The sequence below is a fragment of the Bubalus kerabau genome, chromosome 5 (assembly GCF_029407905.1).
Source record: "Bubalus kerabau isolate K-KA32 ecotype Philippines breed swamp buffalo chromosome 5, PCC_UOA_SB_1v2, whole genome shotgun sequence".
In the NCBI taxonomy this organism is placed as follows: Eukaryota; Metazoa; Chordata; class Mammalia; order Artiodactyla; family Bovidae; genus Bubalus; species Bubalus kerabau.
The window spans coordinates 10,203,801-10,215,635 of NC_073628.1; the positions used below are offsets into that span (position 1 = coordinate 10,203,801).

The window sequence follows — 11,835 nt, forward strand, 5'->3', positions numbered from 1 at the left end:
GAAATCAGTTCTTTCAGGGCCCCCCACCCCCTTGAAGAGAAAGATCAGGAGCTTTAGTCCAAAAGCTTTATTGAGTGTGCACCAGATGTAGCCTACAGGCCTTCCCATGTCATTTCTCCCACCTTGGTTTTGTTCTTTTTCTGTCCCCTGGTGGTTCTGGCCATGGACTAGGCCCTAGGACACCTGGTTTTCTCTCCTACCCCAGTCCAGCTCATTGACTATCCTTAACCCTCTAATCCCAGATTCCCCCCTCCCTCACGGGGAGCCTATAAAAAGTTGTGAGCTTTCCAGTCTTGTCCATCCCTCCCCTTCCCCCCACCCCCATCCCCAACTTAAGTTCTAGGCCTCAGGCAGACCCTCCTTGGGAGGTTCCTCTTCTGGTGGGGCCTCCCCAGGTGCTGGCCTATGGGGCCCTGCTCCCTGTAGCCAGGCTGTTTTCAGCATGTCTTTCAGCCCAGCAGGAAAGAGGTAGCCCTGGGCCTCTCCCTCCCCATCAATGACTCCTCCGAGCCCCTCCAGTGCTGTCTGCAGGTACCGCAGGCCCAGAAGTACCAGAGTCTGTGGGGGGAAGCAAGAGGCAAGAGGTCAGCAAGGGTCAGCAGTTCCAGGGGTCGCTGGGTTGGAGGCGGTGAGGAGGCCTCAGAACCTCTGCTGACTCACCTGCAGCAGGAAGGTAACAGCCAGCATGTTGCCCAGTGTGCTTGCCAGCCCCTGCAAGTGCCCCAGTAACACCTCGTGGCATCCTTGGGACCAGAGGTTGAGGTTGGGCTGTCGGGGATCAAAGAGGGGGTGGGCGTGGGGGTCTGAGAGCTGGCTTTGCAGGCAAGGCCTGGGTGAGTGGGGATTACAGCAGGAGAAAGGGACCCCATCAATCAGATACAGGCCTTCCACATTGCTCTGGATCCGGCTGCAAAGGGAGGGGCAGGGGTGTTAGGATATCTGGAGATAGAAGCCTGAGGGAGAAGCTGCAGGGTACAGAAGTTGAGAAGGGAGAAACGAGGGAAACATTTACCAACTGCTTTACTATGCCAGGCAGGCATAATTCACTGTTGTAATCGTTACAACAACTCTGTGAGATGGTAGTTTTATCATCTCCAGTTTACAGACACATGGGCCCAGAGCAGTTTGGTACCATGCCCTGGGTCACACAGCTGTTGCCCCATTCCCTCAATCACTAGATGAATTATTGCCTATCTGGGTGAGGTGGGGTTTCAAGGAAAGAGAAGGAGGAGGAGAAGGAGGGGAGAAGTAAATCACTCACTCAACCACGTTGGGGTCATTGGGATCCAGGTAACGGTTGCTGACCCACTGGATTCCAAACCAATCCTTGTAGCCATGACGGCCACAGCAGTGGTGCCTCAGCTGAAGCTCATCCAACAGCCGTTTGGCTTGACAGTGTCCGGGCACCTCTGTGTCCTTGTAGTGAGCCAAGGCAGACCCCAGGCCCTCCTCCAGGCCCATGTCCAGAGTCCCAGGTAAAGCCAGGGCTAGTCCCAGGGCGAGGACCAGGAGCCCCCCACCCCCCACTGTGCCAGCCACCAGCAGCGGGCCCAGGACCCCTCGCCAGGGAGGGTATTGTTCTGCATCCAGACTGGCCCGGCTAGCTCCTGAACCCACCAGTCCTGTGCCCAGAGCCACTGCACTGGCCGCCAAGGCAACCTGGGGCAGGGCAGAGAATGGGCAAGAGGGAGCCAAGAAGGTACCAAGGTGCCACAGCTGGACCAGGAGGTGCCCGCTACAGAGGAGGGTGAGGCCACCGACCAGCACGAGCAGCCAGGAGAGGAGCCAGAGCCCCTGCGCCAGACGGATGCGGGGCTGGAGGGGCAGGACCAGGGGCAGCACCGGCGCCATCTCCCATCTCTGCCCGAGGGACAGCAGAGATGTCAGGGGCTGGGGTTGGCCGTGGCAGGATGCTGCGTCAGCCCGGCCCGGCTTGAGCTGGGCTAATGCCACCCTGACCCCAATACCCTGGGCATCCTCCCGCCACAGCCTTAATAACCCGCCGCCCGGGTCCTCAGCCAGTCCCAGTTCGGGATGCTTCGGCTTTGCCCCTGAGGGAAAGCCCCGCCCCCGGGCAAAGGGCCGATTTCGTGACCCCGCCTCTGCCCCCTCGCGGAAGTGGGGAGGGGCTGGTCGGTTCTGCCCCCCAGAAGCAAGGGGCTGGGGGCGGAGACCTCGGGCCCCGCGCTCCTTCCCGGGTCCCCGGGGAATCCGAGGGCCAGGATCCCGGAAGGGCCCGGAGGGCGGTGGCCCGAGGGGACCTGTGGGGGGGAGGGGTCAGAGGGTTGGCCCCGCCCCCGTAACGAGCCGCGAGGCCCGGACAGGGAGGGGTTACCAGGCGGCCCGGCCCCCCCACCTCGTCCCGCCCCCCCTCCCGCGCTTCCTGGCGGCTCCGCGTCCGGGGCCTGTTTGTGCTGCGGCGCTGGGGCCCGGGACGGCCCCGCCACCCCACCCCCGGGAGCCGAGAGCGGCCCGGGGAGAGTCCGAGGCCCCGGCGAGCCCCAGAGCCTGCGGCCCCCTCCCCACAGCGCCCCCTCCAGGCCCTTTGCCCGCGCCCGACAGCGCCCACGGGGGGGTGGCTCGGCTCCCTCGCGCGCGCGCCCCGGGGTGCTTCCCCTTCCCCTCTCCCTGGCCATGGCCCCCGTGGCTTAGACGCCTCCTCCTCCGCCGCCGCCGCTCGGAGCAAGCCGGGGGCCGGATGGACGGGGCCGGGGGGCCCGGTGAGTACGGGGCGGGGCGGGCGGCGTGCCCCTTCCCGGAGCGCCGGCCAGTCTGGCGCTGCCATTGCCCGACGGCTGTCCCGGGCGTCCCCGCGTGCTCCTTGCCCCCGGGGGCTCCGAGCATCCTTCACTGTTCTCAGGCCGCTCCCCCTAGTTACTTGGGTCCTCCAGCTGTCATTTCGGACTTCGACAATGCCATCCTGCCCCCCGTATTACTCTGGGCCCCTCCAAAGTTTCCGAATCTCCTGTGTTACCCTGGGCTTCTTTCCCTGCTTTGTTGGGTCTTTTTACTCCTGACCTCCTCTGTTACCCTGGAACCTGCGCTGGGATCTCTGCTCTCCGCTGCTAACCCTCTGCTGTCACTCCGGACCTCTTCTGAGTCCTCAGGATGACTGTCCTCTGAGTCCCCCACTTCTCTCCTGGTGCTCCCTCGCAGTTTCTCTGCCTTCTCTGGAGTCCTACGGTTACTCTGGGCTGGGCCCTGTCGTCCCTCATGCGCCTCCGTCTGTGGTTCCCACGTTCCTCGGCAGAACTCCATATTTCCCCCCTGGTACTCCATGGTACTCCCTGTCTTTGCGGAGGCTGGGACAGGCAGCAGGAAGAGAGCTCTGCCAGGTTCCTCGCCTGCCCTGCCAGAAGGAGGCCCTTGATCCTTTTCCCACCGTCTCCTCCCCTCTGGGAGCGCTTCCAAGCCTGGAGTTGCTTGGAGGGGGCAGTCCTATTGGACAGATGCAAAGTTAGAGGGAGAGAGAATCCCCTCAATAGCCTTTCCCCAGGTGTGTGTGGGGGTGGGGGGGGGCGCGCGCGGGGGAGGGGGGTGACATGCTGACGGCTTCTTGCCCCTTTCCCAGGTGAGGGCCCAGCTCAGGAGGCCCTGCAGTCCTTGAGCCGGCGGCTTCAGGTGCAGGAGAAGGAGATGGAGCTGGTGAAGGCAGCCTTGGCAGAAGCTCTTCGCCTGCTGCGGCTGCAGGCACCCTCCACCTCCCTGCAGGACCCTGGCACCCTGGGCCCTCCAAGGGACAGGTATGCATGTAGTCACTCCCTCCTCCTCCTCCTCCTCCTCGATGGGGCCTCTAGGGCCATCAGGTTGATGCACTGTCTCTCCAGCAGCCCCGCAGCGCCCCCAGGACTGCCACCCACATGCAGCCCCTCCTTGGTGAGCCGAGGCACCCAGACGGAAGCAGAGATGGAGGTGGAACCATCCCCTGGCCCCCCCGGGCTGAGCAACGGGCCCCCAGCCCCTCCGGGGGGCAGTGAAGAACCTAGCGGGACCCAGTCTGAAGGAGGGGGCAGCAGCAGCAGTGGCACGGGCTCCCCTGGCCCCCCAGGGATCCTCAGGCTGGCTCAGCCCCCCCAGCGCACTGACACGTAAGTCTCCTGTGGTCGAGGCTGGGAGGGGAGGGCGGGGAGGGGAGGGCGGATAGGGGAGCCCCAGCGGCAGGAATGACGTTCACCTGCTCACTGTGTTCTGCCCAGGCCACGGAGAAATTCTTCCTCCTCATCGCCCTCAGAGCGGCCTCGCCAGAAACTCTCCCGGAAGGCAGCTTCCTCGGCCAACCTGTTATTGCGGTCAGGGAGCACAGAGAGGTGGGCGAGGCTCCCCCACGCCCGCCCCGCCCCCAACCCCCCCACCCCAGGCTCAGGTTCTTGACTTTCCACATCCCTCACCTGGCTTCCCTGGGTGGGGTGGGGGGCCTCATTGCCCAACAGGAAGAAAGGAACAAGTGCTCCTGGGGCGCCTGCTGTGTACCCAGCACTGTGCCAACCCCTCGACCTCCTCCATCTCATTCAGTCCCCACGACATCCTTGGGGGGTAGGTGGTCTCATGCTGTTCATTGGCCAGGTGAGGAAGCAGGCTCAGAGAGGGTAAGTCATTTGCCTGGGGTCACACAGCTAGAGCCAGGATTTCAACCGAACTCTTCCTGACTCCAGTTGCCCCTGCCCTCTCCACTGTATCACAGCATCCCTTTCAAGTTCCCAAGAGGGTTTTCCAAAAGTATTCATGGTTTCCATGGGTGACTCTCCTCAGATTCCAGCTCTCTTCCGCCACCCCAGCCTACTACGCTTTAGAGAGCAAGGGGGAAATTCCAGTGGATTGTCTCAGAGTGTGTACAGGCTCCAGGACACCTGAGTGTTTATTCTCACCCTATCCTTGGCCTCTCCTTTATTCTCGGAAGAGAGGTTGTCAACTTATTATCCTCTAATGACAGTGATCTGTGGAATTCCCCTTTCACTTTCCCCTTGAGAGATAAGGACTTGCCTGCTGACCTCTCAGATCCCCAAGAGGCAGGGCTGTGGACCTTCTAGAGTCACTATGGGCCCATTTTACAGATGGAGAAATGAAAAGGTTGATAGGCAGAGGCCTGGTGGTCTGGAAGAAAGTGTCACCGCACACTACCTCTTACAGCGGTGCTTGGCCCCTTTAGTCTCGGTCTTCTCACACCTTACATGGAGCCCATCTACTCCAGAGCCCTCACTGCTCACGATACAAACTTAGAGTGTGCAGAGGTGACTGTGATCTCTAGGGTGATCTCTTTTCTTGTGTCCTGCCCCTCCTCAGTTCTGTCTTGGGACCTGACTGCAGTCCCTGTGCTTTTCTCTTTGCCCAACAGCCGTGGGGGAAAAGACCCCCTCTCCAGCCCCGGCGGTCCTGGCTCTCGGAGGAGCAATTACAATTTAGGTATGTCCAGAGGGATCTGGAAGAAATTGGATGATGGGGTTGGGGCTACAGCCCCAGGAGCTGTTTGGGGGAGAGCTGTGAGGTATGGTGGTTGGAGCTCTGCCCTGACTTTCCTAGAAGGGAAGCTGCAGGACGGTGGTTGACACCTGCTTGTTTTCACTGTAGAAGGCATCTCAGTGAAGATGTTCCTCCGAGGCCGCCCCATTACCATGTACATCCCGTCTGGCATTCGCAGCCTGGAGGAGCTGCCCAGCGGCCCACCCCCGGAGACCCTCAGCCTTGACTGGGTGTATCCTGCTCCCTTCAACCCCCTGGCAACCACCCTTCCCATCATGAACCCTCCCCACCCCCTGCTTTTTTATGATTTCCTCCTGGGTCTGCAAGGAGAGGGAGACGTCTGAATCCTCGCCATCTATCCTCTGCCAGTGGCGCTGCTGGCCGGAGCTCTGTCTTTCTCCTCTTTTCCTTACTGTGCCCTTGATCCAACCCTTTCCTTGACCATGATCCCCACTCCAGGTATGGGTACCGGGGTCGTGACTCCCGCTCTAATCTGTTTGTGCTGCGCTCTGGGGAGGTGGTCTACTTTATCGCCTGTGTGGTGGTGCTGTACCGGCCTGGGGGAGGCCCCGGGGGCCCTGGAGGTGGTGGCCAGAGACATTACCGGGGGCACACGGACTGTGTTCGATGGTGAGGGTCCGAGGGCTGGGGAGTGGGCAGCTCAAGGCGTGGGGAGGGTGGGCTTGGCAGAAAGAGGGTCTTGGGTGGATGTGGAGAAGCAGGAGAGAAGAGTGGGCTTGCTGCTCTGCAGGCCCAGGGACAGTGTACTGGGTGGTCTTGAGAGACCGACCCCCTTCCCTAGAGTTACTCCTCCCCCACTTAGCCTGGCTGTTCACCCTGATGGTGTGCGTGTAGCCTCAGGACAGACAGCCGGCGTGGATAAAGATGGAAAGGTAAGGCCACAGTCAAACACCAGGGTGAGATCCCGGCCCAGCCCTCCTTCACACCCCTGACTCCTTCTCCTCCACCAGCCCCTGCAGCCTGTGGTTCACGTCTGGGACTCCGAGACGCTGCTAAAGCTGCAGGAGATCGGACTGGGGGCCTTCGAGCGGGGTGTGGGGGCCCTGGCCTTTTCAGTTGCGGTGAGCTGGCCCTGGTGCCTCGAGGCCCTCATTTCCTTGTCTGGGAACCCCCTTCTTGTACTTCACCAGGAAGCCTCAGAGGTCCTGGCCTTCCCGAGCCCTGCCCAGCTGGTTCTCCTAAGAGACATGCGGCCCCTTCTGCTCTCTCAGCCTGTCATAGCGCCCCTCGCCTCATTTAGACCCTGAACCCCCTGACTGCCAGGCCTCACTCAGCCCCTCCGGTGTGTCCTCTGGCCTCAGGATCAGGGTGCTTTCCTCTGTGTGGTGGATGATTCCAATGAGCACATGCTGTCGGTGTGGGACTGCAGCCGGGGCACGAAGCTGGCTGAGATCAAGGTGAGGTGTCCAGGGGGCCTGGCGGGGCGCCGGGCAGGGTGGGGTGCAGAGAGCTCCAAACTTCCCAAACACGAATCTCCCTTCTGGCTAACTCCCCTGGAGCAAGCCTCCTAGCCTCTCTGAGGCTGTGAAGTGGGGATCACAGAGGTTCTGACCTCACGAGGGACAACGTGTAAGGCATTAGCAAGTGACGGAGAGTGGCGCTCTTAGGGGACCAGGGCCTTGGAGGAAGGGTTGTCCTGAGGGTTCTGGCCCTCAGTAGACCAGTTGTCAGGGTGCCAACTGAAGACAGTCTGGTAGAATGAAGGTATACAGGGCTTGGGGTGGCTGAATCTAGTATCTTCCCTTCAGAGTACAAATGACTCAGTCCTCGCCGTTGGCTTCAACCCTCGTGACAGCAGCAGCATCGTCACCAGTGGGAAATCCCACGTCCACTTCTGGAACTGGAATGGTGGAACAGGGGTTCCTGGGAACGGGACCCTCACCAGGAAACAGGGTGTCTTTGGGGTGAGGCATGGATGGGTGCGGGATGCGGGGGAAGGCAGAGTGCAGATGAAAGCATTGGTCTGAGTACTATAGACCCTAATGCTACCCAACTCCCAGTGGTCCCGTGACTTGTAGTCTTTGCCCTACCCTTTGACCTCTGCTCTCTGCTCGCCTCGCCCCTAGAAATACAAGAAGCCCAAGTTTATCCCCTGCTTTGTGTTCCTCCCCGATGGAGACATTCTCACTGGAGACTCAGAGGGGAACATCCTCACCTGGGGGCGGAGCCTCTCAGATTCCAGGACCCCAGGAAGGGGTGGGGCCAAAGGTACGTGATGGGGGTGGCATCCTGGAAGGCTAGTTCCCCAGATGGTCTGTGAAGACAGAGGAGAGGATTTCCCATTCTCTTACCTGGGAAGTTGATGGGTTCTGTCAGAGGGTGGGGCTCTCTAGGCAGCCAGAATAGAAGGGTAGTGGGCAGCATGGCAAAGGGAGGAGGCTGGGGCTTTGGAGTCTGCCAGGTTCTGGGCTCACCTCTAGTTCTGGCCCTTAGGAAGTTACCTCACTTCTTTGAACCTTGGTTGTTCAGTCTGTAAATTGGGGAGAAGAGCCAAGGATCAGAGAGAGCATTCCGCGGGCACTCAGCAAGTGGGAGTTATTACTCTATTGTGACCACCTAGGCTGCTCTTGTTCCCTCCTTCCCTGCACCCTACAAGCATGACCACCTGGACTTTGCCAACAGAGACCTATGGGATTGTGGCCCAGGCCCACGCTCATGAAGGTTCCATCTTCGCCCTGTGTCTCCGGCGGGACGGGACTGTGCTGAGTGGTGGTGGGCGGGACCGCCGGCTGGTCCAGTGGGGGCCCGGATTGGTGGCCCTTCAGGAGGCGGAGGTGATGGCTGGCCTGGGGTCAAGGGAAGGAGGGGGACAAGGAATGGACAGGGGGCCCCTGACGTTCTGTACCCCCTGCAGATTCCTGAACACTTTGGGGCCGTGCGGGCCATTGCAGAGGGGCCTGGCTCTGAGCTGCTGGTGGGCACCACGAAGAATGCATTGCTGCGGGGAGATCTGGCCCAGGGCTTCTCCCCTGTAATCCAGGTTTGGGGGGGCCAAGGGTTTGGGGAGCAGGGAGGGAAGAGCTGTGAGGGAGGGGCAGAGATGACAGCCGTGCTCCGCTGCAGGGTCACACGGATGAGCTCTGGGGGCTCTGCACACATCCCTTCCAGAACCGTTTCCTCACCTGTGGCCATGACCGGCAGCTCTGCCTCTGGGATGGGGAGGGCCATGCGCTGGCCTGGAGCATCGACCTCAAGGTAGAGAGCTCTGTGTCCCCGGATCCTCGCTGTCACACCCACCGTGACTTCTGTGGCCACCACTCCTTCCCCAACATCCACTTCCCTTTTGCTCCCAAAGGCAGCCACCTTGCACTGGTATGACTGTACGGGCTGCTAAAATATTTATTCTTCTGTACTGATGGTGCCAGTGTCCCTAAATACTGTCCGCCCCCCAACCCCTAGACCTCTTGAGCCAGCAACTAATGGTCAATCTCCCGCACAGCTGGGGGTATCAGTTCTGGTGGCTGTCTTTTGAGTAGCACCTCTGTTTAGGCTCTAGAGGCAGCCTGCCTGCCATCCCAGGTCTCTTGTCCCTCTCCTCCTTGGAAGGGGAGAGGCTTTGCCATTGTTATCAAGATGACAAGGTATCCATCTTAGTTCCCTCACTCGAAAGGCATCTTCTTGAATTCACCTTCTCCCCTCTCCCAGGAGACTGGTCTCTGTGCTGACTTCCACCCCAGTGGGGCAGTTGTGGCCGTAGGACTGAACACAGGGAGGTGAGAGGGAGCCAGAACTCCTGGGAGGGGAAAGTAGGAGGTATGGGAAGGGTTTCTGGTAATGGGGGGCAGTGGAGGACTGTGATCGATGCCTGTTCAGGAGCCCCAGCTGCACCCTCCCATTCCTCAGTGCCTTTTCCTGCAGCCTGGGTCTCCCTTGCTCTCCTGTGGCAGCTGTCATCACACCCTCCCCCGTCCACTCCCCCTCCTCTGGGAGTGGAGGAGGTGGCAGCTCCAGATAGAGGAGCCGCGGGGATGGGCGGGGCATAGGGGAAACTAACACAGGGAAGTGACAAGCTTACAGAATCTACAGAGCCCTGTCTTTGGGCCCTTGGACTCCTTTTCGGAAGGTATCAGGAGCCCCTCAGCTTTTATCTGCTCTTAGCCCCTTTCCACTTACCAGCATATGAATGCAATGGCAACCTCCCTGTCTGTATCATAGCCTTTCTTTTGGTGTCTCTGAGGCTCTCTGACTTGCCAACCCGCACCCTGCTCGGGACAGGTATCCTCACACCTGTTTTCCACCTCCTTCCCTTCCAGGTGGCTGGTTTTGGATACAGAAACCAGAGAAATTGTGTCTGACATCACCGATGGCAATGAGCAGCTATCAGTGGTCCGGTACAGCCCAGGTGGGAGCCACCTCCACCCCGGACCTAGACTCATCCCTGGTCCTTCCCTCTCTGAGTGACTGTCTTTGTAGATGGGTTGTACCTGGCCATCGGTTCCCATGACAACATGATCTACATCTATAGCGTTTCCAGTGATGGTGCCAAGTCCAGCCGTTTTGGCCGCTGTGTGGTGAGGAAGCTGGGGTGGAGGGTGGGGCATTGCCATAGCAGGTAAACTAATGCCCTTCTGAGGGTGGAGGTGGGAAATGGTGGCTGCATTTTTAGTCTCTTGACCCTTGCTCCCAGGGTCACTCCAGCTTCATCACTCACCTTGACTGGTCCAAGGATGGGAACTTCATCATGTCCAATTCGGGGGACTATGAGATCCTTTACTGTGAGTGACAGTAGGGGAGGGCATGAGGAGAGGGGAATTGGAGTGGGTTTTATTTATGTGTGTGGGCTCTTGGTTGGGAGGGGATGAAGGAAATGTGGGGGAGCTCCCAGTAGAGGGCCTGAAAATGTGTTTATACACAATAGGACAGAAAAACCACACACACAGTTTAACACCATGTTTTGTTCCCACCAGGCCTTAAGAGAGTTGAAAAATGTACTAGGAGAAAGATTGTTTTGGAAAAGTTTCTCAGGACAGGTGTGGAGGGGTTGACTTAAATCTAGAGAGGAGAACTTCAGATGAGAACTCAGGAAGCACAAGGGGCTGGGTTTTGCCCTGGGCTGAGGGCTACCACTCTGACCAGATCACATGCCATGGCCTCAAGCCAGTCTTTCCAATTTGGCCTCCCATGTCATCCTCCCCACGGAGGACTGAGTGAGAACTGAGCTGGGTGGGCTCCCTCTCCCCAGGGGACGTGGCTGGAGGCTGTAAGCTGCTGAGGAATCGCTATGAGAGCCGAGACCGGGAGTGGGCCACCTACACCTGTGTGCTGGGCTTCCATGTCTACGGTGAGAAGGGGCACAGGGCCGTGGAAACTTGCGTGAGTGTGGGGGGACAAGGTGCAGCCCGCCTGGGGCTCGGAATGCTGGACATGTGTAGGGGGTGGACGTCAAGAAACTGGCAGATCCAGCCCAAGAGGCCTCCCCCACCCCCGCCCCACCGGCCCTCGGGACTGGGAAGGATTGCCTGGAACGTGGTGGGTGGGTGGCCGGGCTGCCTGAGCTAGGGGGAAAATGGTGCAGCTCTGGACCGCAGGTGGGGGCGGGGAGGTCGGGCTGAGGCCGGCTGCTGTGATAGGCGTGTGGCCAGATGGCTCGGATGGAACTGACATCAACTCCCTGTGCCGCTCCCACAATGAGCGCGTCGTGGCCGTTGCCGACGACTTCTGCAAAGTGCACCTCTTCCAGTACCCGTGCGCGCACGCCAAGGTGAGGCCTCCCGGGGCCTCCGGGGCAGGGCGGGCGGCCGGGGTCCCGCGGCCGCTGCAGCTCCATCTTCTTTCCGGCCCAGGCACCGAGCCTCGTGTACGGTGGTCACGGCAGCCACGTGACCAGCGTCCGGTTCACGCACGACGACTCGCACCTCATCTCGCTGGGCGGCAAGGACGCCAGCATCTTCCAGTGGCGAGTGTTGGGCGCTGGGGGCACGGGGCCGGTGCCCACCACGCCCTCTCGAACCCCCTCCCTGTCCCCTGCCTCCTCTCTTGACGTCTGACCCACCGGCCCTGCAGTGTGGCCCTGCCCCACCCACCCAAATCCCCCAGGACCGGGGCGACCCTGTCCTCGACTTCGAGACATTCCCAAAAGTGCATTTCCCTGGAGGGGGCGAACGGCACCCCTGCACACACTGTATAGACCCGCTGGCTGAGCCGGGCAGCCCCAGCCTGGGCCCTGACTCCCGCTGCCTGCTGAGGGGCAATAAACCAAAAGCAAAGTCGCCTCCCGGTCCTTTTGTGGGGCGCGGCTGGGCGCCTCGGGGCTTTATGGGGGTGGGGAGGAAGGCAAAGGGGAATGCGGAAAAGGTGAGGGAGCGTGGACTTTTTATGCAAATAATAGGCGAAGCCTCTTGCAAATAACTGCGAGGC

At 60.4% G+C, this 11,835-nt stretch overlaps 2 protein-coding genes across 5 annotated transcripts; one reads left to right on the plus strand and one right to left on the minus strand.

Annotated features, from left to right (window-relative positions):
* Positions 1–52: 52 nt before the first annotated feature.
* On the minus strand, positions 53–2,343 carry ROM1 (retinal outer segment membrane protein 1). Its single transcript, XM_055581066.1, has 3 exons — positions 1,262–2,343; positions 661–907; positions 53–558 (listed from the first exon to the last, which is right to left on the minus strand). Exons 1-3 carry the CDS (start codon positions 1,849–1,851, stop codon positions 340–342), a joined length of 1,056 nt encoding a protein of 351 aa, XP_055437041.1. The 5' UTR covers positions 1,852–2,343; the 3' UTR covers positions 53–339.
* A 15-nt stretch (positions 2,344–2,358) lies between these two features.
* EML3 (EMAP like 3) lies at positions 2,359–11,687 on the plus strand. 4 transcript variants are annotated; one of them, XM_055581055.1, is made up of 22 exons: positions 2,359–2,720; positions 3,572–3,743; positions 3,828–4,088; positions 4,197–4,307; positions 5,333–5,400; positions 5,566–5,689; positions 5,917–6,087; positions 6,209–6,350; positions 6,429–6,539; positions 6,780–6,875; positions 7,227–7,382; positions 7,545–7,686; positions 8,101–8,252; positions 8,333–8,458; positions 8,542–8,673; positions 9,124–9,191; positions 9,732–9,820; positions 9,892–9,989; positions 10,106–10,193; positions 10,661–10,759; positions 11,111–11,179; positions 11,262–11,687. In XM_055581055.1, the coding sequence occupies exons 1-22, from the start codon at positions 2,699–2,701 to the stop codon at positions 11,456–11,458; spliced, it is 2,694 nt and encodes an 897-aa protein (XP_055437030.1). In that variant the 5' UTR covers positions 2,359–2,698; the 3' UTR covers positions 11,459–11,687. The 4 variants fall into 4 exon arrangements, with proteins under 4 accessions (XP_055437030.1, XP_055437029.1, XP_055437031.1 ...); XM_055581054.1 differs by having other exon boundaries at positions 2,360–2,720; positions 11,049–11,179; XM_055581056.1 differs by having other exon boundaries at positions 2,360–2,720; positions 6,281–6,350; positions 11,049–11,179.
* The last annotated feature ends 148 nt before the right edge of the window (positions 11,688–11,835 follow it).